Here is a 22,041-nt window from a genome sequence, read left to right as displayed (position 1 = left end):
CCCTGTTTTTGCACTTTTGTGATCACTGTTTGTAGTCGCTGCAAATAATGCGACGGTTTCTCTCCATGGTTCTGAAGTGTGTTAAGGAATTTAGCAAAAAGCTCATCACCATCCTCTACCACTCCAAAAGCTGACTCTAACAACTCAAGGTAAGCTAAAGGTGAAGCCTGGGGTCCTAGATGTTTTACAATGTCAGCTGCCGGTGACAACAAACTATCAAGAATCTTTCTTGAACGTTGCAAATCTGAGAAAGAACTGTCCTGCAATATGAGCTCCACACTAGTTCTCCATGACTCAAAATCGGTTTCATGACTAGGACAGGGAACTCTCCCAGAAAAACTTCTAATCTTGAAGGAAACACTTTGGGTAGCGGAAGTCTCATTCCTGACTATGTGTTCAACAATCATGCGCTGCACTTCTGGAGGATTGACAAAGCCTGCAGCTTTTCCTTGGACGCCTTCTCTTGTGTTAAAAGAGAAAGAATTTGGGTCTTTTCCAGTAGTGGACACAGGTTCTGGTGTAACTACACCAGCAGGGGCAACCTGAGGGAAAACCTTACATGGGTTTTCTGGCTGTCCAGCACCTGCTGTAGCTGAAGTTTCGCAAATGGAAAGCTGATCTTTCAGAATTTCTTCAAATGACTTGCCAGTTATTTTAGAAAGTCTTTGGAGTTCACTCATGAATCCATCAGTAGCACTACGAGCAGCAACTGGTAAGTATTCAGCAGAAAGTGCTCTGATCTCATAGGTGACATGACTAGGAGATTCAAAGGTGTATGGAAGCACAGGACTAAGGGTGCAAACAGCGGAACCACTTTCATATTCAACAATAACATGTTTGTGGTACTGGGATCGAGGATTATCAATCCGGATTGTTCTAGCAATGCGTCCATATTTAATCAAGAACTCTGTTAGTTCTTCATCCATTTCTGTTTCAGTAAGGCCCCTCACAATTACAGAGTTAGACACCTTCACATTTTCACTTTCAACCACATCCAATTTTTCTCTCGTTATTTTAGTCAATGTCTAAAGTGGTCTGTTTTACTAACTGTTATTACTTCAACTGCTCCTGGCTGGCTCGCCAAGAATGTAGCACCTCAAATGCTGAGTTGGACCAGAATAGTTCTAGGTTCAGAGGAGCAGTTGAATACACTAAATTAAATAAATGACCACAGACCACAATTATGATTTTTTTAACTTTTGACTTATTTATAAATGGATGGGAATTAACAAAAACACTTTCAAACAGTTCCAGAACATGAACAATTAAACCTGATAACCCAAATAAAATTTGTGTAGAAAGAAAATTGGTTAACCCCGGGGTTGGTCAAATTTTACCTTGCAAGGTTTTCAGAAAAATACTTTTTAGTTCAATTTTAAACCCAATATACCAGGTTGGTTAAAAAAATAATAATAATGCAATAAAATTATGTAAAATTCTCTTAATCAAAACAATATCTAACAATAGAAATACAAGTCTGTTCCGTCCTTGGGCAGTTCTTTCAGATCCAGGTGATTGGGCACCTGTGGAATTAAGGTAGTCACTCTCCTACCACGATTGAACGCAATGTTCAATTTCCTCTTTGCAGCAATCAGAGTTCCAGGTTAAGGTTGCTTCTTTTCAGACTCCAGTTGGGTGGCTCGCCATCACCAGACGTCCGTCATTTGCTGCGGTGTGTGGGAACTGGGCACTCGCGACGGTGGTGAATTCACACAATGGAAAAAAACCTGACCAATTCCTTTGTAAATGTGAAACAAAACAAAACGTGTTATCTGGGAGGCAATATCTTGAAGACAATTGTCTTTCTTTCAAGAAAACATAAAAGAACGGGGACAACTCGCTCACGTTCTCTCAACAGTCTGAGGTCCAGCTCACAGATCTCACATCTGACGTATCCCTCCGCGCATGTTGTCCTGTCCTTCCCAACCTACAGCGCCCTCTACAGGATAAAAAAAAACTTCTCCCACAAGTTCTAGTAACCTGGGTTACACGTGTCACTTAAGTTTGGGAGACAAGAGCCTGAAAATGAAAAGGCTGTAAAGAAAGCAATAGTTTTTTTGTTTTTTCTCAAGAGATGAAGTAAAAATTCAGGGAATTACTAATTAGCCTGCGTGTCAGCAGCATCTCCGCATGATTGACTGAAACATTGCCTTTTTTTCACAAGGCAATTACCAGATTAAACATATCTCATTAATAATTCCTATTACTGACAGAAGGATTTCTTTAGCTGATGTTTGGGCTTAATGACTGTAATTGTTGCCAAAACCTGAGAGGATTGAGGTTTACCAAAAATGCAATCTGAGGGAGTTGATTGCTGTCGGGATTCATCTTTTGGTGGCAACAATAGTGGGTTGATTGTGGCTAGTTGCTCTTTTCTGTTAAGATAGTTAAAATGGAAAATATCAACTAACAGCTATCTATGTTATATAATCATTTTACAGTCAAATAACTGTTCCACAGCAAGAAAACCAAATATTTATGTTTGTGAAGTTCAGCATTTTGGGAACTTTAGAAATAGTATTTTGTATCTTAACAGATAATTATATGTGTGTCCCTTAGAACCACAGGCAGCCGATTTGTGCTTAAACTGTCAGAGCTTACCAAGCTCCTCCTTCATCTATAAAACTAATTTAAAAATAAATCCATTTACTAATACTAATAGCAAATTAGTATTGACACTAGTGTTTACATGTGTTGTGACTTGGGTTTGGACGTTTTTGTAGCATACGTAAGACCCTAGTGCTAGTTTTGGGGTTCTTTGTGTTTGTAATGATGTAAGTTTGATTTTGTTTCAATTTTTCTATATTTATTCCTTTTCCTACGGTGGAGTACAATCTTGGAGTCATAATCTGTTATTTCTGTTTCTGAATTGACCACTTGAGGCTGGTTTCTGAAAAGGAACAGTTTCCATTTACTTCTGTGTTAAAAAGTCCAGATTTACATCCAAAATAAAAGTATGTAAAGCCTGGTCACACTTTCTTTTTTTTGTTTGTTTTCTCTGTTCAATTGCATTTACAATATACCACTATTCACAGCTATCTATTTTCTGATGTTAAGATCCATCAAATGATGCTTCAGGCTGTGCAGTAGGGGTTACCAATTGTGTGGCTGATATTTTTAGCTGGTTAACCTTTAACACTGATGGTAACTTTGTCACATGTTCGAATGAGCTGTGTGCAGATCAACACAATGTGGGTGAATCTTAGTTTAAGACAACTTCTTAATAGTTTTCAGGCAGAACTGCTTTACAGGGGATTCTTTTTGGGCTGTTGTCAAGGACACTACCATGAAGAATTCTGTAAGATCAAAAGAAGGCCTAATTTGATGGTTTTCAGAAGACCAATGGCTAAACCATGAAAAACAACAAGGTAGATGACAGGGAGCATTCTACTGTTGCTTTACATTTTGTCACACTTATTTACATGGTGTTGGTAGTTGTAAAGTTCCCTATGCCACTGACCACCTGTCCCTTGCCCAAACACAGTTTAGGACTGATCTGTTTTGTGTGTGTGTGCTTGTAGTGTGGAAGGCGATGGCCCAGGCACTGAGGTTGGAACCTCTGTTGACTCCAGCAGCTGCTACAGTTACGTCCCAGTGACCCACCGAGGTGGACTTGGTCCTGAGCGCCTCGATAGCCAGCTCTACGGGCAGATTCTGCTGGCTGGACACCCACGTACACGCAGGTCAAAGCTGCAGCACTCCCAGTCCATCCTCCGAAAGCAGGCAGAGGAAGAAGCCATCAAGCGCTCCCGCTCACTGTCAGAAAGCTATGAGCTTTCATCTGACCTTCAGGACAAACAGGTGACTATGAGGATCCTGCCCCTCTGTCTGTACACCTTATAGACTTCAGGCATGCTTTCAAAAAAACTGATCTTCCTCATCCTCTTCAGGCAATTATGCCAATAGATTAGAAGTTCGCCAATCCTGTCATCTAAGCATGATTAATTATTTGTGGGATGAGCTCAGATATCATCAGAATAAAGTCATTTCATTGCCAGAATACCTGAATTTTATCAGCATTGAGAACGCACAAGACAGTGGTATCAAACTTCTTTGTTTTATATGTTTTCTATTTAATAGATAAGTGATTTCTTTTCCATTTTTTTTTCTGTTTTCCCAAGTCAGATAGAGTTACTGTGATTTGCCTTAATCCAAATAGGCTTTAATAACTGTTAGAGCCATCAAAGACACTGTCTGACATGGATTCAAGTGTTTTTGAATAGGACTTAATTGCTGGGCTGCTGGGTAACTGCAAGTATTGAGTTTGACCACAGTTCAATTTTTCTATTATTTAAATTTGAAGTGGCGGATTAAAATGAAATCTTAGCAAAGGCAGAACTTGTTATTTTCATGTAAATTAGTGGTCCAGATTTATAGCAGAAGAATTTAAAAAAATGTAAGAGTCATCTTCACAATTGGAAAATGTTGAATATTTCATGCTTAGTTTGAAATGTGATATTCATATGGTGCTCAAACGTGTCCTGAATAGTTTGTTTTTGTCACTGATTCTTTTCATACTTAAAGAAGAACACTCCAGGTATAATTAGATCCCCCTTCAGAGGGGGCAGAACAGGAGGCTGGCAGTAGAATAAAAGCAGAGCTGAGCTGAACAGCAAAGCTCCTTTTGACAGTCAACATCCTGATGGATGGATGGATGGATGGATGGATGGATGGATGGATGGATGGATGGATGGATGGATGGATGGATGGATGGATGGATGGATGGATGGATGGATAACTAAGCTGTGTTTCAGACCTTTTACCACACAGACTTCTTTCCTCTTGCAGGTGGAGATGCTAGAGCGTAAATATGGTGGGCGTTTCATAACTCGGCATGCTGCACGCACCATCCAGACAGCCTTCCGCCAGTATCAGATGAACAAGAACTTTGAGCGTCTTAGAAGCTCTATGTCCGAGAACCGCATGTCCAGACGGATTGTTTTATCCAATATGAGAATGCAGTTTTCCTTTGAAGGACCTGAAAAATTCAACAGCTCCTATTTTGAGGGGAAGCAAGTTTCACTGACAGATGGTGGCACCAAAGTTGGAGCACTAGTTCAGTCAGATCATGATGGGGAGAGGGGCCAGTCGAAGACCTCAACTCCACAAAGCGACTTCACTGATGCCATTACAGAACTAGAAGATGCTTTCTCCAGGCAGGTGAAGTCCTTAGCTGAGTCTATTGACGATGCTCTGAACTGCCGCAGCTTGCATGGAGAAGACGGTCAGCCAGAGCAAAGGAGAAGAGACAAGGATATGGACAAACAGGTTGAACCTTCTCAGAGCTCCCCAGACAGGTGCAAACTGGAGGAGATGACAGCATCTTATAGCGATGTTACCCTGTACATTGATGAAGAGGAGTTATCACCACCCCTGCCTCTTTCGCTGTCAGTAGACCGACCCTCCAGTACAGAATCTGACCTGCCTCAACGCTCCCTTAACTCTTCCCAAGACTACTGGTCCCTTGTTCACAAGGATGACAAAGGCGACACTGATACCAGCTGTCGCAGCACACCTTCCTTAGAATGTCAAGAGCAGCGTCTTCGAGTTGAACACCTGCCCTTATTGACCATTGAGCCTCCCAGTGACAGTTCGGTGGAGTTAAGCGATCGTTCTGATCCTAGTTCTTTAAAGAGACACAATGCCTATGAGCGAAGCAACCAGCAAAGTAGCCCCAAACATGTCAGCCGCAGCCTACCACCTCGAGGACCTTCCAGAGAGGAAGGTCACCGACCCCGACAGCTTGATCCTCATGTGGTGGTCAATGGTACCCCAAACCGGCAGAGCAAGTCCGAGTCTGATTTTTCCGATGGTGACAATGACAGCATCAACAGCACATCGAACTCCAATGACACGATCAACTGCAGCTCTGAGTCTTCATCGAGGGACAGCCTCAGGGAGCAGACGCTCAGCAAGCAGACATACCACAAAGAAACACGCAACAGCTGGGACTCACCTGCTTTCAGCAACGACATTATTCGGAAGAGACACTACCGCATTGGCCTAAACCTCTTCAACAAGTAAGAACATCCCTCAGATTTACATTCAAAAAACATTTAAAATTGTTGCTGTTAAGGAACCCAACTAACTTTGAATTTTTTTCCGTGAGTGTTTGAGAGCAGCTCTTATAACAGTTCTTACCTTCCAGTCATTTGAGGCCACTGTATGTCAGCTTTCTGGATCCACCCCGACCATCATTGCCACTATTTACAGACCACCAAAACCAAACAAGGATTTCATGTCAGACTTTTCAACTTTTCTAACATATATCTCTGCTCTTTCACCAAATGTTTTATTACTAGGAGACCTAAATATTCACCTGGATAATGTTAACAATTCACTTACTAATGATTTCCTATCCTGTTTGGACAGTTTTGGTTTTCAACAATTTGTTGATTTTCCCACTCACTCAAAAGGACACATTCTGGACTTAATCTGCTGCTCAGGTATCATACCCATGGACTGTAAATCAAACTTCATCCCGTTTTCCGACCATATGCTTGTGACATTTAATGTCAATTTGTTTCTTTCCAAACACAAGCCTTCACGCAATATTACCTTCCGTAATGCTAAGGGTATCAACCTGGAGAATTTATCTGCCCTGATCAGTGAACTCCCAAATACAGACAGTTTTACAGCTCCAGATCAACTTGTTTCACACTACAACACACACCTGCACCACATCCTCAACACACTTGCTCCACTAAAATCCAGATCTGTCTCATTCACCTATACTGCACCCTGGTATACCCCCTCTCTAAGACAGTTAAAAGCAAAAGGCCGCCAACTTGAAAGACTCTACACCAAAATCGGACTAAGTATCCATAAAGACATGTACACACAGCACATTCTCCACTATAAAGAGTGCATCTCTAAAACCAAAATTCAAAGATTCTTTTCTCCCTCATCTCTAACATTATCAAACCTCCTGACTCCCTTCCATCACATCTCTATTCAACTGATTTCTGCAACACCTTGGCTTCATTTTTCACCACAAAAATCCACCTTATCCATCAACAGCTCACCCCCTACTCTGCTCCATTTCTATCTTCCATTCCATCTTTTACGTCTGATGATTCGTTTTCTTCATTTACCCTACCCACAGTTAGTCAAATAACTACATTAATTAAAAAATCCAAACCTTCCACATGCCAGCTTGACCCACTGCCCACCATCCTTGTTAAAGCTACAGCTCCCTCTCTTTGTCCTCTCATCACCAACATAATCCATGCTTCCCTCTCCTCTGGAATCGTTCCTCCTGCACTGAAAACTGCTGCTGTCACTCCCATACTTAAAAAACTGGGTGCAGATCCCACAGACCTCAATAATTACCGTCCCATTTCCAACCTTCCATTCATTTCAAAAATTCTTGAGAAAACAGTATCTGCTCAGCTTCATGCTCATCTGTCCTCCAATAATCTGTATGAACTTTTCCAATCTGCCTTCCGTCCCCTTCATAGTACTGAAACTGCTCTTCTAAAAATTACTAATGACCTTCTCCTCTCTGCTGACTGTGGTTTATTATCCATCCTTCTTTTACTTGATCTCAGTTCAGCTTTTGACACCATTTCTCATTCTATCCTCTTGAACAGACTCTCTTCCATTGGCATCTCTGGCACCAATGGATTCATTCCTACCTGTCTGACCGTACTCAGTTTATCCAACTGAAATCTTTCACTTCTCATTCTGTCCCCATCACAACTGGTGTCCCTCAGGGTTCTGTGCTCGATCCACTCCTCTTTATTATCTACCTTCTCCCGCTTGGTCATATTTTCCAAAAACACCACATCCATTTTCATTGCTATGCGGATGACACCCAGCTCTATCTTTCCAGCCAACCCAACTCCACACTGCCTCCATTAGCACTGGTTGACTGCATCAATGAAGTCAAATCCTGGTTCACCTCAAACTTTTTAAAACTCAATAGCAATAAAACTGAACTTCTTCTGATAGGCACCAAATCCACCCTGAGCAAGACCAACCATTTCTCTCTTTCCATTGACGGCTCCACCATCTCTCCCTCCCCTCAGGTAAAGAGTTTGGGTGTCATCCTCGACAGTAGTCTCTCTTTCACTTCTCACATAAACAGCGTCACCAGATCAGTCTTACTATGTACTGGTACATAGTCTTGTTACTTCCCGCCTGGACTATTGTAACTCTCTTCTATTTGGTCTCCCACAAAAAACCCTCCATAAACTTCAAATGGTTCAGAATTCAGCTGCTCGTATCATCACACGCACTCCCTCCATCAACCATATCACACCTATTCTTCAACAGCTTCACTGGCTACCCATCCCATTCCGCATTCAATACAAAATCTTGCTCTACACATTCAAAGCCTTTCACAACCTTGCACCTCCATATCTCTCTGACCTCCTTCATGTCTCCATACCTGCTCGCTCCCTCCGCTCCTCTTCTTCTATCCAGTTTTCTGTCCCTTCTGCCCGTCTTGTCACCATGGGGAGCCGGGCATTCAGTTGCTCTGCTCCCCAGCTTTGGAACTCACTCCCCCCTGACCTCCGCAACACTGACACACTCCCACATTTCAAATCAAAGCTAAAAACTCATCTTTTCCAAATGGCCTATTCACTTTAACATTAACCTTTTCACGTTTTTATATATTTTTTATTTAATTTTGTATTTATTTAAATTGTTGTTGTTGTTTTAAGTGTTTATTGTATTTTATACTGTATACATGCTGTGCGGCGACCTTGAGTGCCCAGAAAGGCGCCTTATAAATAAAATGTATTATTATTATTATTATTAGAAACACGCTGACACAAGCTCTAAATGAACCCTAACTGAACCCCTTGAACCGAGTAGCTTTTTCTCTTCTCTTAAGCCCTCTTTGCCTCCATGATTTGCTAAAACTCATTGCATTAGCTTACACACAAGTACAGGGAAGTAATCCCAAATTTAAAAAATGGTCTCCTCCCTCCCTTCCTACTTTTTTCTTATCTAAACTGTTCCAATGTTTTTATGTCTGTAGAAAACCAGAAAAAGGCACCCAGTATCTGATAGACCGAAACTTTGTTCCTGACACCCCGGTGGGGGTGGCCCACTTCCTGCTTCAGCGGAAAGGCTTGAGTAGGCAGATGATTGGCGAGTTCCTGGGAAACAGACAGAAGCAGTTTAACAGGGATGTTCTTGAGTAAGTCCTTTGCTCTTGTCAGTTCCTTGTTGTTCTTCCATGTTGATTATTTCCGATGACAACTGCAATCTTCTTAAGACTATAGATTATATTAAAAAATACTATAGTTATGTCAGCTTCTTATTATTGGTGTTCCATCCAACTTACATCCAGATAAAAGATAAAAGTGAATCTACATCCAGTCCCTGTTTATTCCTGAGTCAAATGAGATGTGCTTAAGATCTTCTGAGTATTGGTTTTATCTCTAGCACCTTAGCCAGGCTCTTTACACTCAACAGAATTGGCCGAATCCATCTTAAAGCTCTTTAGCAGACTGGAAGCCTTTAAACTATTTGCAGGTGTAAGTTAAGCAGACATGTCTAATAGGTTCCTTAAGGAAATACTTTACTTGTGACATGCAAGGTGCTTAAGAGTTCACAATCCTCTTTAAATATATCTTCTGCCCTACCCTAGAAATGAAACAGCAACGTTATTTCCAGCCATGTTTTATGCACCACAGCTCTGTCAATCATCAGATTTAAAATTAGCATTTATTTTAACATGAAATTATGCCTATGTTCGGACACCCACACTAATCCCTAACTACTAAAAAATTATATAGTGTGGGACTATGTGGTGCCCTGGATTTTAAAAGCAATTCAGACACCATGCTCACTACTTTTTTTTAAACAATTTTTTGACAATTTAATTTTTTAATTGGCGAATCTGATGTCATCGATTTCACAAAGGGAAAATCTCATTGGTTGTGTCTAAATTCCTTTACTACTCAATGCATAGTGCACTATATAGTCCGTTCGCCGTTTTGTAGTGCTGTCCGAATCTATGGACTATGAATCTAGTTTAAAATCTAGTTTTTATGAACCTGTTTCGACAAAAAAAAAAAATGTATTATTATTTTTTTATTTTTTTATTTTGAGGATTTTTTTCCAACTGATTGTGAACATTTCCAACAACAGAGCTTTCTGCTGGTGTTTCTTCGCAGCTGTGTGGTGGACGAAATGGACTTTTCTGCCATGGAGCTTGATGAAGCACTGCGCAAATTCCAGGCGCACATCAAAGTGCAGGGAGAAGCTCAAAAGGTTGAGCGCCTGATAGAAGCCTTCAGGTCAGAAACTCACTCAGGGACATGTACATTTACTAAAAAAGATAAACACATTTTTTATGATATAAATATATGTATGTATATATTTTTTAAACAAGTTTTCTTTGCGTAAATTCTTTGATTAAGCTTTAAACTGTTAAAGTTATAAAAGTACAACTGAAACAAAATAAAACCCAGTTGCTTTGATTTTTTTATGCTACAGCATTTACACTCTCTTCTCACCTGCTCAGCTTGCTGCTCGGCTTGTTTAGATGCTGCTAGGACATTTGCAGTGGTTGCATAAAAATAAGTGTGCAAAGGACAAGCAACATAGAAATTTGACATCTGGGGAGATGAGGTTGACTGTCGTTAGTCCACAAGCACATTTCTGTGCAACCAGAGAGATAATTGAGTGTAAGATATCCACAATAATTCATAGATCAAAAAAGGAAAAATAAATAGTTGTTTGTGTAATTATATTTATACTTGACACCAAATGAGTAGTATGTTTTAAGGTGGTTGCCAAAATGTTGGGTTTTTTTATGTTTTAGTTTAATATAGAAATAAACACAAAAAATAGAAACAAAATCCCTTGTTGGTAAAAACCCACCACAAGGTGTTGTTTGTATCGGTAACTCATCATGTATTTCCAATACAACATCCAAGATTGAAAATAATGAAACAACATTAAAACTTTTATGTCTTCTATCCTCTACACAGCCAGAGATACTGCATCTGCAACCCTGGAGTGGTGCAGCAGTTCAGGAACCCCGACACCATCTTCATCCTGGCCTTTGCAATCATCCTCCTCAACACTGACATGTACAGTCCCAACGTCAAGCCTGAGAGGAAGATGAAGTTGGAGGACTTTGTGAAAAACCTGCGAGGTACTGTGCTGCTCTCAGTGCATCCTGCATACAAAACTGCTGTTTTTGCTGAGTTTCAAAGTCAAATCTTCGCTGTTCAGTGGCTCTGTTTTTTGTCTTGAAAAAAACAGCTTTTTGAGTCAAGCTCAATAAACTTTGTCCAAACTTTTGGTCTGTACTGTACATGCAGCAACGTGCATCACATGCCCTTTTAGCATACGGTATTCACATGGAACTGTCGCTACCCGATGCTAGCACATGAACTCACAGAGGAAAGAGACTTGGAGCAAAATGTGGAAGCGGTGCAAATCTGGTGAATCTTGCAATTTTTTCATGAACTGAAAAAGATGCTATCCATATGTCACTCCTAAATCCGAGTCCCTGGTTGGTCAAAGTTGAACTGGTTTAACTTTAAACGTGCGTTAAATGGCCGTGCATTTTGTATGTAGAGCCCAAAAATTGACTTAAAAACTTGTGTAGTGACACAAGAGGAGGAGCTAGACTTGGTCTCTTGTGGCTACAAAGTTAGGCAGTGGCCCAAGGAACCACACTGGATAAAGCACATTGTGCACCCTGGGAATTAAACCCTATTTTCCTGTGTGCCAGCCATGCACTTATCATCTATACAGAGCATTTAGACATACAGACTTTAAAAACAAGCTTTCTTAACTGGGTGGCTGGAACTTCTCTTTAAGATAGAATGTGTGAAGCTTGGCCATTTGGGAAGAACTCAGAGTGAACTTGAGAATGCCACTCGGATGTCTGCCCTTTCCCTTCCCTTGCATCATCAACATGTGAGGCCCTGTGATAGACACTGTAGAGATTGTACCTTTTGGCTGAACTCGAAACACCTTTATATCCTCCTGTAAAAGCTAGAAAAAGTGGCCAGGGAGACGGATGTCTGGGCAGTTGTCTCAGCAACCCAGACATCAGACAAGTGGAAGATAATGAATAATAGGATTGACCTCAGGAGAAAGTTGTCTTAAAACTATAGATCTGAGTATAACAGTTGGACTTGTCAGTCCAAACTGATAATGAATGTCTCTTTTTCTGTGTTTCTCCCGCTAATTTCAGGCGTTGATGATGGGGAGGATATTCCCAGAGAAATACTGGTGGGGATATATGAGCGGATTCGCAAGAGGGAGCTTAGGACTAATGAAGATCATGTGTCCCAAGTTCAGAAAGTAGAGAAACTTATTGTTGGAAAGAAGCCGGTAAGTTAAGCAGCATGTAGAGTTTGAATAACTATATTCTGAGCTAACGTTCCCGTTTCTGGCACAGAGTCTTTGCTCTTTTACAACTGATGCTCTGTTCCAAATAAAAACCCCACACACACTAATCAGCAAAATGTCTTTTACATGTGTCTTCCACTGTGAAGATTGGCTCTTTGCACCAGGGTATTGGCTGTGTAAGTATTATTACTTTATTATTTACATTTATGTTGATGTTCGTGTTAAATGGGAGCTTGTGCCATATGCAGGTGCTGTCGCTGCCCCACCGAAGACTGGTTTGTTACTGCAGACTGTTTGAAGTACCCGATCCCAACAAACCCCAAAAGCTGGGTCTACATCAGAGGGAGATCTTCCTCTTTAACGACCTGCTGGTGGTATGACACGCGTCACTCATGAAGTCAACTTAACCATGCCATTAAAAGAGTCTAAACCACTGTTGGTGCTGTGCTTCTTGGTTTTAGGTTACAAAGATCTTTCAGAAGAAAAAGAACTCTGTGACTTACAGCTTTCGGCAGTCCTTCTCACTTTACGGCATGCAAGTGCTGCTGTTTGAAAATCAGTGTAAGTGGCATTTGATTATCTTTTTTTTCCATTTTAAGTAGCAATACTCAAACATGAAATACATTTTGATTGTAAACCAGTTTCAGTTTGAGGAAAAAAATGTCTGGGGCGAAGTTCTTCTAATAGAAAGAAACCTCATTTTGATCCATATTCACAGTTTAATAGAAACCGTTTCAGCTAAAAATTCCTCCTGTGATAAAACCAAAAGAGACTGTAAATGCTACTTGTCTAAAAATTGTCTTTAGCTGTTCCAGGATTTTACAAGTAGAGCTGTCTTTTTTCCCTCTTCAGATTATACCAACGGAGTTCGTCTGACCTCAGCCATTCCTGGGGCGGACATCAAAGTCCTCATCAATTTCAATGCACCGAACCCTCAGGATCGCAAAAGGTTTACTGACGATCTGCGAGAGTCAATAGCAGAAGTCCAAGAGATGGAGAAATACCGGATAGAATGTGAGCAGAACCTTTCTGTTCTTTATACACAATGTAGGGGAAAGTGCTGAAAAGGCTGCATGTTGTTGTCTCCACAGCTGAGCTGGAAAAGCAGAAGGGAGTCGTGAGGCCCAGCATGTCCCAGAGCGCAGGCTTAAAAAAGGACACCGGGAACGGCACCCTGAGCCGAGCCAGCCTCGATGACAGTTACGCCATAGGAGAAGGCCTGAAGAGGAGCGCCCTCAGCAGCTCCCTACGTGACCTCTCAGATGCAGGTAAGGCTGGATATCGCCATGGTGACAGACCAGTGCATGCTTCGCTCTTTTGCTGGAGTAGGAACCGGAGTGTGACGCTGGCATGATACTGCTCATTCCATTCATTTTGAAAACATAGAGGAGGAAAATCTCCCGCCTCTGTGCAGCTTCGATTTAGGGGGGGAACCATGGCAACTGATATGCAGGAGTGTCACGGCTGGGGCCACCGAGACCGAGATGAGTGCGTTTACTAATGGACACAGGTGTAATTTACTAAAAACTAATAACTGATGATTATTGGGTAGTGGGGAGGTTGGCTTTGCCATGTAGATCTCGGGATAGGACCAAACATCTCAGCATCTCTCTTTAGGAAGGCTTCTGTCATTGGAAGCTGAATGCCCACTACAAGCTGTAGAGATGCTTTTATTTTGAAGTTTCCTTCATTTTACTGTATTCAGTAGAAAATAAATATTCAAATACATTTCTGTGAGCTGGTATTTGACTGTATGAAGTTAGTACTAACTAGACCATTATGAGCTGCAGTGAGGATTATAAAAAGCTACGTTTTTCAGCATTTTGTAGTTTCCAGTCACCCAATGTGTGTGCTGACATGGAGGGCAAAACTGCTGGAGTTTGTGCTGACGAAGGGCTAAAGCAGTCAGTTTTCCAAAAAAGAATTTTAATGGCCAAAGTTACATTTAAATAAAAGCTAAATAAACCTTGAGATTTGGTTTCTTGTGACCCATTTCCAGCACCTGCAGAACTATTTTAGTCCTTACACAGCGAGGTCTCTTCCTGAGATGGACTATACAGCTCATGAAGAAAAATCTTGAAATTTATCAGGAGTGCCCAAAACGTTCTCATCCAACTGTATATAACTAGCTACAGGTGCTGAACCATGTATTGCACATGAGAGAGAACCCATTGAATAGGAGGATGGGGAGGCAGCTCAGACAGCTTCCCACCAACAGTTTACCTGTGGAAACTGCCCCCCCCCCCCCCCCCCCCCTTCACTGATGGGTAAAACTTCCTCTGTATAGGATATCAAAGTCCCACTGCAGAGGGTCTCCTGCCAGCAGAGCTTCGGGTTGTTCCATAGGCACTTAGAGAAGTCCTGAATTTGTTGACAGAGACTTGAGGCTGTTGTAGTTTAGAAGCAGTGACGTGTTTCTTCCTTCTCCTGTCCTGCGTAGCCTTCTTCCTCTCTACTGACGCTGCTGCCTGCTGATAGCTTGTTAGCATCCTCCTGCAGTAGACCAAGGGGCTTTGTCCCTGTTTTAACCAGCAGTGTCTAACCTGTCCTGTTACATGTTCTGGGCAGGCAAGCGTGGAAGACGCAGCAGTGCAGGATCTCTAGACAGCAATCTGGAAGTAAGTAGAAGGCCCTGGTGCCAAGCTGTGATGTCACTCCGAACACACGTCTGTGTGTTGCTGCTTCTTTGTCCCACCTTTTCTCTTGGTGGTGTTTTTGTGGTGAGCAAACACTGCATGTTCTGGAATGACTCTGGCTGTGGACAGCATGGCGTAACCAACACTGTGACTGACTGACACCTTTACACAATCTGTCTGTTTCACTTTGAAATGATTGTAGTCCTTATTCTGTTTGTGCAGAGTGAACCTGACGATACTCTGTCAGCTGCAAACTTTGCATGTTCACCTCAGGCATCTGCTTTGTTTCACTCTGGTCAGCCATTTAGTGAATATTAAAGGCTTTTCCTCACTTCTAAAGGCATTTCTTCAACTTCCATGTTGAGATTGCTGGCCCTCCTTGCAAAAAAGCATTTTTTCCTGACCACAAACGTATGTGGTACAAAAACAATGCTGCTCAATGGTAAACAGAGAGTTTTCACACCATTGCTGTGATCCAGGCACTTTGTGCCAGCAGGCTTATCTGGATGCACAAATGCGTTTTGATGTAGTCTTAATAACATACCCCATAGAAAAAAAACCTCCCCCATCTCCCCTACACCATGCCTGTATTTTTTAGGCACATAAAATGCTGAACAAAAAGTGAAAGTACTGTTGTGCACTTCAACATTTAAGCATTTATAACAAAAACCAGACATATGATCATTACTGTCTCAAGTCCTGTGCTAAAGTCAAGTTTAAATACTTGTTTTAATAAATCGAACCACTCTGTTTGTTACATCTATGAATAGAAAGTCTTTGATTCGCTAATTCACTGTCATAACTAAACACCCTAACAAGAATTATGTGCAATTTTCCATTATTTGATCCCAAAAGTGGGGCCCTTTGCTGGTAAACACTTTACTGCCAAACATTTCTTTTAACCTTTATCTACCCAGGAAATGTCCCATTGAGATTAAGAATCTCTTTTTCAAGGGAGTTAGGAGTAAACAATAAATTCCATTTACAATAAAAATGTAAACATTTTAAACATAAAATAAATAAAAGTGACAGCTTATGTAAAACCGGCACAGATAAAACTGATCTTCTCCTCTATTCTTAGCCTGGATTTGAATTGGTTATATTTGTGTAAAATCTCAGTGCAGATGTTCTAATATTAACCATTTAATGTAGTGAAAAAAATATTTTAGTGATTATTATATAGAAAGGCATAAACTGGTACTTTTAATTGTCAAAACAGTGCTCAGCATTTTTATCTTTCCATCAGTGAAAACCCTGAACTGCAGCACTATGACATTTGATCATGAACTGACTTGAGCCTTGAAGACCCTCTAAGATGAAAGTCGTGTTCTTAGTGTTTTTAACATTCTGGTGTGGCATTTTTCTGATACTGGAGGACATATATAAAGAAAATCAAGCCTCAAATTCCATTTCTGGGTATTTCTGTATTCTAATCATTGTGAATCAGGAGTAGACAAATAAATGCTATTTGAAAAAGAGCGTGTTTGTGATGTGGTAAATATGCTCTCAGTCCAGCACGCAACTCATGTGAGAATTTTCTAATAAAGTATGACTGCTCTATGGAAACCATGTCCTTGAATACAACAGAAAACGTTTTTATTTTTATTTTGGCATACTAATAATTAAAAGACCACTGGAGACGTATTTACAATCGATCAAAAGATGATCAGAGTGGGACTTTAACCATCATTTGTTTAGGTTTTTGCAGCAGCACAACTGTTGAATCATCCCTTGGTTCCAGGCGGTGCTCCTGTTGGTCATAGCGGTCCATAATTTCATAATTTTGACTACAAGAACATTAGAACCGCTGTCCTCTGTGGTTGTTACATGGAGCAGCCTAAAATCACTCACAGGTTACTGAGTTCTGCTGCTGTGAGCCCATGCACAGGAGAAAAACTCAGTCTAGTGCAGAATGGGAGAGTCTTCTGGCAACAAAAGGCACTTTTTCTGCCGAGTTACACCCTCTATCAGGCTGTAAGTCCAGCGGCGTCTGTGTGACTTTCATGTCTGTGTTTTCTTTTCAAGATTTTCTGCTGCATGTTCTGCAATGCTCTTGGCTGCTCTCTGTCTTCTTCATCATGTCAATTTATTTATTTTGCTCTTGAGCTCTTTTTTTCTCCTTTTTGTGTTAAAAAACAGCATACCACAGAAGCTGATATGTGTGACTTAACACTGAATTTCCTGAGCTATTTGCATAAAAGTGCAGTATTCCTTCAGCCTACTACACTCTAATTGTCACAAGTCAATTTTATCTGTGTAGGTTCATGAAACAACAATGAGGCATTGAAATTTACCAACAGTCACCCATTAGAAAATGCAGTGCTTCCGGCTCCAACGAAATGAAGCCAGTTTAGTCACTTTTTTGGGGGCTGTACGGATGCAACCATGTTGAAGCCAGGCGACGTTAGGAAGCAGTGATTTGTCCAAGTTGGTCGGAGTCAACGCTTCTATGGCAACCACTCTCACCATATTAGGAGTGAGCTCGTTGGAAGTCCACACCCCTACCACTAAAAGCCAGCTACACAAAATCTGTCAATCAAACAATCAATATCAGTTTTCGCACAGCCTCCCAGACAGACGTGTTGGGAGCTGTAGCCTGGGCAGACCGAGTCACGGCTTACAGGAGTCTGGTTGGTGCTCTTGTGGTGGTCTGCCAGCACGCACAGATCTGTTGCTGCTCCATCATCTCTCTGTCTTCTCTTCCAGGGCTCCATCATTAGCAGTCCTCACATTCGACGGCGATCCCCCTCCAGCCGAGACTGTCCGTCCCGCCACAGTGGCCACTCCCTGCCAAGCTCCTCCTCCCTCCTGGGCTCTTTGTTTGGCACCAGGCGGGTGAAGTCCCCAAGCCCCACCCCCCAGCTGTCACATCCCACCCTCATGGCCCATTCCCCCCACCCTTTGAATCTGCACCACACAGCCCGGGTGGAGACGGACACGCCGGCCCCTATGATCCCGCACAACGCCCCGTTCTGCCATATGGGCCAGAACCCCCCGCCTTACCACCACCACCACCACTATCACCCACCCGCTCACCTGAAGCACCCGCCGCACCAGTACCACCCGCCGCCCCCCCACAACCAGCAGCTAACTTACCCTCACTCGCAGCACGGCCATGGAGGCCACTCAACACACCCACCGCATCCTGGTCACGGCCCCCACCTCCACGGCCCCTCACCTCCAGCGGCCCCTCCTCAGGGCTCCAGCAACAGCAAGTCTAAGCACAGCGGCATCAGTACAGTGGTGTGAGGGGTCACTAAGGCCTCTGCCCCTGAACTATTGGGGGGGTCTGTAGCAGGGGCAGTAAGCCCCACCTCAGCAGCACTCTTGGTTACACCCATCCGAGGGGGCAAACAAACTGCTGTGTTGCAGGTCACTTCTTTTCTTTCAGGTCATGAGTTACGTCTGACTGCTTCAGAAGCAGATAGCAGGAATGGGGGGGTTGAGCACACAGACCACGAGCACTGTGTGAATCAGATGAATGATGCGTGTGCTTTACAGGAGAAGCTCAGACTGGTTTGTCCCTGGGGGGGTGCTGGTTTGGTCGGCCCAGCAGGAGTCGATTGTTTCTTGTAGCAGTAGCTTTCGTTCACTGTGATTCTGGTAGCAGTTTTAAATGTGCCAACTATCCGAGCATTAATAAAGTAGCTACAGAAACTGCTTCACGTGCATCATATTTTTGTAAGATACAGATATCAGCTGTCACCGCTAAGATTATTGATGAATAAACATCATCAATTCCAGCTCAGTATTCCCACTCACGCAGTCGTAGGAAACTTTTCACACTTTTTCCCAAATTCCGATTTTCTCCTGGTTGCCTTTGAGGTGGAGCACAGTTAATGGGACGGATGCGCCCCGCCTGTCCGCTGCCCCCTCTCTGCTCCTGTCTTTGGTCTCTGAATAATAGATGCCATGGAAGGTGGTTAGCAGACAGACTTCTTCTCCGCCCTTCAGTCCTGCTGCTTTGTTTTCGAGTCTTTGGTATCTGAATGCACAATATTTGTTTTGGGAGAAGCTCGGCACGGAGCTGAAGGGGTCTCAGCCAGTCTGGCTTGGTTTGCTGAATGTGGCTGTGAGTAAGTCACGCAGGAACACCTGGGCCTTCAGAAACACCACAGTGCAAACTCCACATTTATCATTAGAATCCGTTTTATATCACTCATTTCCTAATGGCTATCCTCTGCACATGGACCTGTCATGTGCTGCAGCACCTTTCCTTTCAGAAGTGATGGACAGCACTACTTTTTATTTTGTCATCTGCAACAAAATGTGTATGTTTTGAATTTGTGCAATACGTATTATTAGCTTTTCTTTCCTTCAGGAATGAGCCTATTCTGTTGGTTGTTTCAGTTTGCAAACCATCCGCACCTCTAAATTGTTGCATGCCATTTCTCTTGTCAATGAATCTATAAGGACCAATAATTCCGATTATGTAAACATATGCCTTTAAAGACCCACTCCAAAGAAAACGTGTTCTTGGTGTTAACATATTTTATTGGATTTTTTCTCATGATGAAGGACATATATGAACAAAATTATTAGTTATTTCTCTATTAAAATTGTGTTGAATCAGGAACAGGCGAAAAAATGCAGTTTAAAAAAGCTTGTAGCCGTGACGTACATAGGTGCTCCAGTCAGTGGGCCCCAAACTCCCTGCTCCACTCCATTCGGATGCATCCACTGGCAGACAGATAAATTCATCTACGTCTTTGTTTTCCTCGCCTCAGCTGGCATCTGGCTCAGAACTGCACGGCTGGACACCTCCGATTTTGCTCGCCATTTTTGTTACACCAGTAATGTTAGGTGGGGGTTGTTGGGGGCTGTAAGCTAACAGGAGAGAGGGTAAACCCGGGGATGATGGGTAGTGCGGGAAGGTGTACTCTACCAACAGTTCTCCCTGCAACTCTCAGGCAAATTTCTAATAAAACAGAAACTGTGTTCTTGAAAACAGCACTGGCTTTTTCCTTTTGGCTAAAAACAACATAACCATAAATATAAGACCACTTTTACAATAGATCAAAAGAGGATTGGAGTGGGACTTTAAAGTATTGCAACAGAAAAGCAGAATATCTTTGATTGCACTGGTGTCATTCCTTTTGCCCGGATGTTTCTGGCCATCATTTTTCAACTGCACACTGTAGTTTAAGTGCACAACCGCATTTCAATATCAACCTTTTTAATGCTGCAACAACAAAGGTTTTGTCTTGGGACTAAATACAAAGCCTCTGAAAGTAAACTATTGTCCCGTTTGATGTTTTTTTTTTATGTCAGTTGGCCTGCTTTCTTCCTCTGAAATAACGGAGATTACTGCTGGTTTGAGGATGAAAAGGCTGTTGTCCTTCCTCTGTACCTGGTGAAATCCTCATGATGCTTTAACCCTTGTGCTATCTTAGATGACCCCCCCCCCCCCCCCCCCTTACATTGACGTGTTATTCCTACCAGGACAAAGGTGGATAAAGGTGGAAAGATTTCATGTAATCCATGGACATCAGTGAAGATCACAAATCATTGAAGAAAAAAGGTTCAGCACACTGTTTAGTGGGTTTAGATGACCCAACTCCCAACGTTAAAGGGCCTAGGATAGCACAAGGGTTAAAATGGAAACAGATCTCAGGTCTGATGAGCCAGTGATTCAGCTCCAGTTGTCCATTTTCCATGACGAATCCTTTGCTGCATGCTGGTGATTCCCAACTCTTTTCTTTTCTTTCTCAGACTTCAGGCATTCTGACTGTTGCTTAGTTAACCGACTTACCGTCTTCTAGGGCATCACTATCCCAGCATGCACTTGTGCTTACATTGTACAGTGAAAGGAAAAGTGCTGCAGTGTAAAGTGCAGTCATTTAAATAAATCCATTTTTGAAAACACAAAGCAACTTTATGTGGAATGAAACGTTTAAAACGGGATTTATTTTCAGGGTGGGTGGAAGCTGAAGAGTTCTATACATGTAAATAAGTTGTAAATGATTATCATTAATTTATGGATTTTTTATCATTTGTGGTAAAAATCACATCTGTGTCTGCAGTGACACTGAAGGTCATCATCCTGCTCCGCGTTAGACCTGACAGGAATGAGTCATCCCATTATCTACAGGCCAACAGCTAACTGGAACCTGTTTAACCCCGCTCCTCTTTTCCAGATGCTCCCCTTTCCTCACATTTAGCTCACTCCTAAATTCCGAGGGAAGGCAGAATAGTTCCTGTTTTAATATATTTTGGTTTTTTTTTTTCAGTAGGAAGAACCCTGTTGATGTAAAACTAGTACTGTGACCATGCTAACGCAAAATAAAACCTGATGCTGTAAGCGCTGAACCGTCTCATTTTGCAGTCTTTACACCCAGAAGACATAAAAAGGTTTTTTATTTCAGCACATAAGTCTTCAAAGACCCACTCTGTTTTTAACATGTTCTTGTGACATTTTTCTGATGGAGGACATATTTAAAGAAAATTGCATTTCTGAGTATTTCTTTTTATAAATCATTGTGAATCAGGAGCATGGGGGGGGGGGGGGGGGGGGGGGGGAAATTCTTCACATTCGAGCCATCCCCACAGGGGAGCAGTGAGCTGCAGCCACGCTCTGGAATGATTGGGTGGTTTAACCCCCTCTATCAAACTCCAGTCTCAGGAGACACTCGTCTGCAGACTACATTCATGTCCGTCTTTGTTTTCCTCGTCTGAGCTGGCATTTGGCTCAAAACTGTACAGCTGAACAGCTCCAAGACTTCTGGTCCAATTATCTTGCACTGGTTTGAGGGTGAGGGGCTGTATGCTAGAGGAAGAGTGACGACAAAACTAAGAGGTGAATTTCTAATGAACTGCTGCCACTCGGCAGAAACTATGACGCAGGCTTTTTAATTTCGGCTAAAAACTGTTTAATCCTTCTTAAAAGACCACCAAGCACAAAACATTAAAAAAAAATTCTCTGAATGAGTTTTGATTCGGCTTCTAATGTGTGAACTTTGTATGGTAATGGGACTGACTGTTTTCTTCCAGCCATATTGACGACTGTGAAAAAGTTAACAAAACAAATGAGTCATGTGACATAATCCCAACCCCTCCATCGCTTTTCTACTCAGCC

General features: G+C 42.1%; 1 protein-coding gene across 11 annotated transcripts in view; it reads left to right on the top strand.

The window, feature by feature from the left end:
- iqsec1b (IQ motif and Sec7 domain ArfGEF 1b) overlaps positions 1–21,275 on the top strand; it is a 138,697-nt gene extending 117,422 nt beyond the window's left edge. For 8 of the 11 annotated variants that reach the window (XM_078948087.1, XM_023955121.2, XM_023955122.2 and 5 more), the window contains 13 exons: positions 3,522–3,801; positions 4,789–6,020; positions 8,990–9,151; positions 10,134–10,256; positions 10,953–11,119; positions 12,173–12,312; positions 12,477–12,506; positions 12,579–12,704; positions 12,792–12,891; positions 13,183–13,344; positions 13,422–13,598; positions 14,899–14,948; positions 17,673–21,275. In XM_078948087.1, coding sequence (XP_078804213.1) covers positions 3,522–3,801; positions 4,789–6,020; positions 8,990–9,151; positions 10,134–10,256; positions 10,953–11,119; positions 12,173–12,312; positions 12,477–12,506; positions 12,579–12,704; positions 12,792–12,891; positions 13,183–13,344; positions 13,422–13,598; positions 14,899–14,948; positions 17,673–18,215 — 3,292 coding nt within the window. In that variant the 3' untranslated portion in view covers positions 18,216–21,275. The remainder of the gene's footprint in view (positions 1–3,521; positions 3,802–4,788; positions 6,021–8,989; positions 9,152–10,133; positions 10,257–10,952; positions 11,120–12,172; positions 12,313–12,476; positions 12,507–12,578; positions 12,705–12,791; positions 12,892–13,182; positions 13,345–13,421; positions 13,599–14,898; positions 14,949–17,672) is intronic. The other 3 variants (XM_023955126.2, XM_078948090.1, XM_078948091.1) reach the window with 1 other exon arrangement.
- Positions 21,276–22,041: the final 766 nt, after the last annotated feature.

This window comes from Oryzias latipes, chromosome 5, assembly GCF_053564925.1.
Source record: "Oryzias latipes strain Hd-rR chromosome 5, Olatipes_Hd-rR_3.1".
Taxonomy (NCBI): domain Eukaryota; kingdom Metazoa; phylum Chordata; class Actinopteri; order Beloniformes; family Adrianichthyidae; genus Oryzias; species Oryzias latipes.
This window is presented reverse-complemented; position numbering and strand designations above follow the sequence as displayed.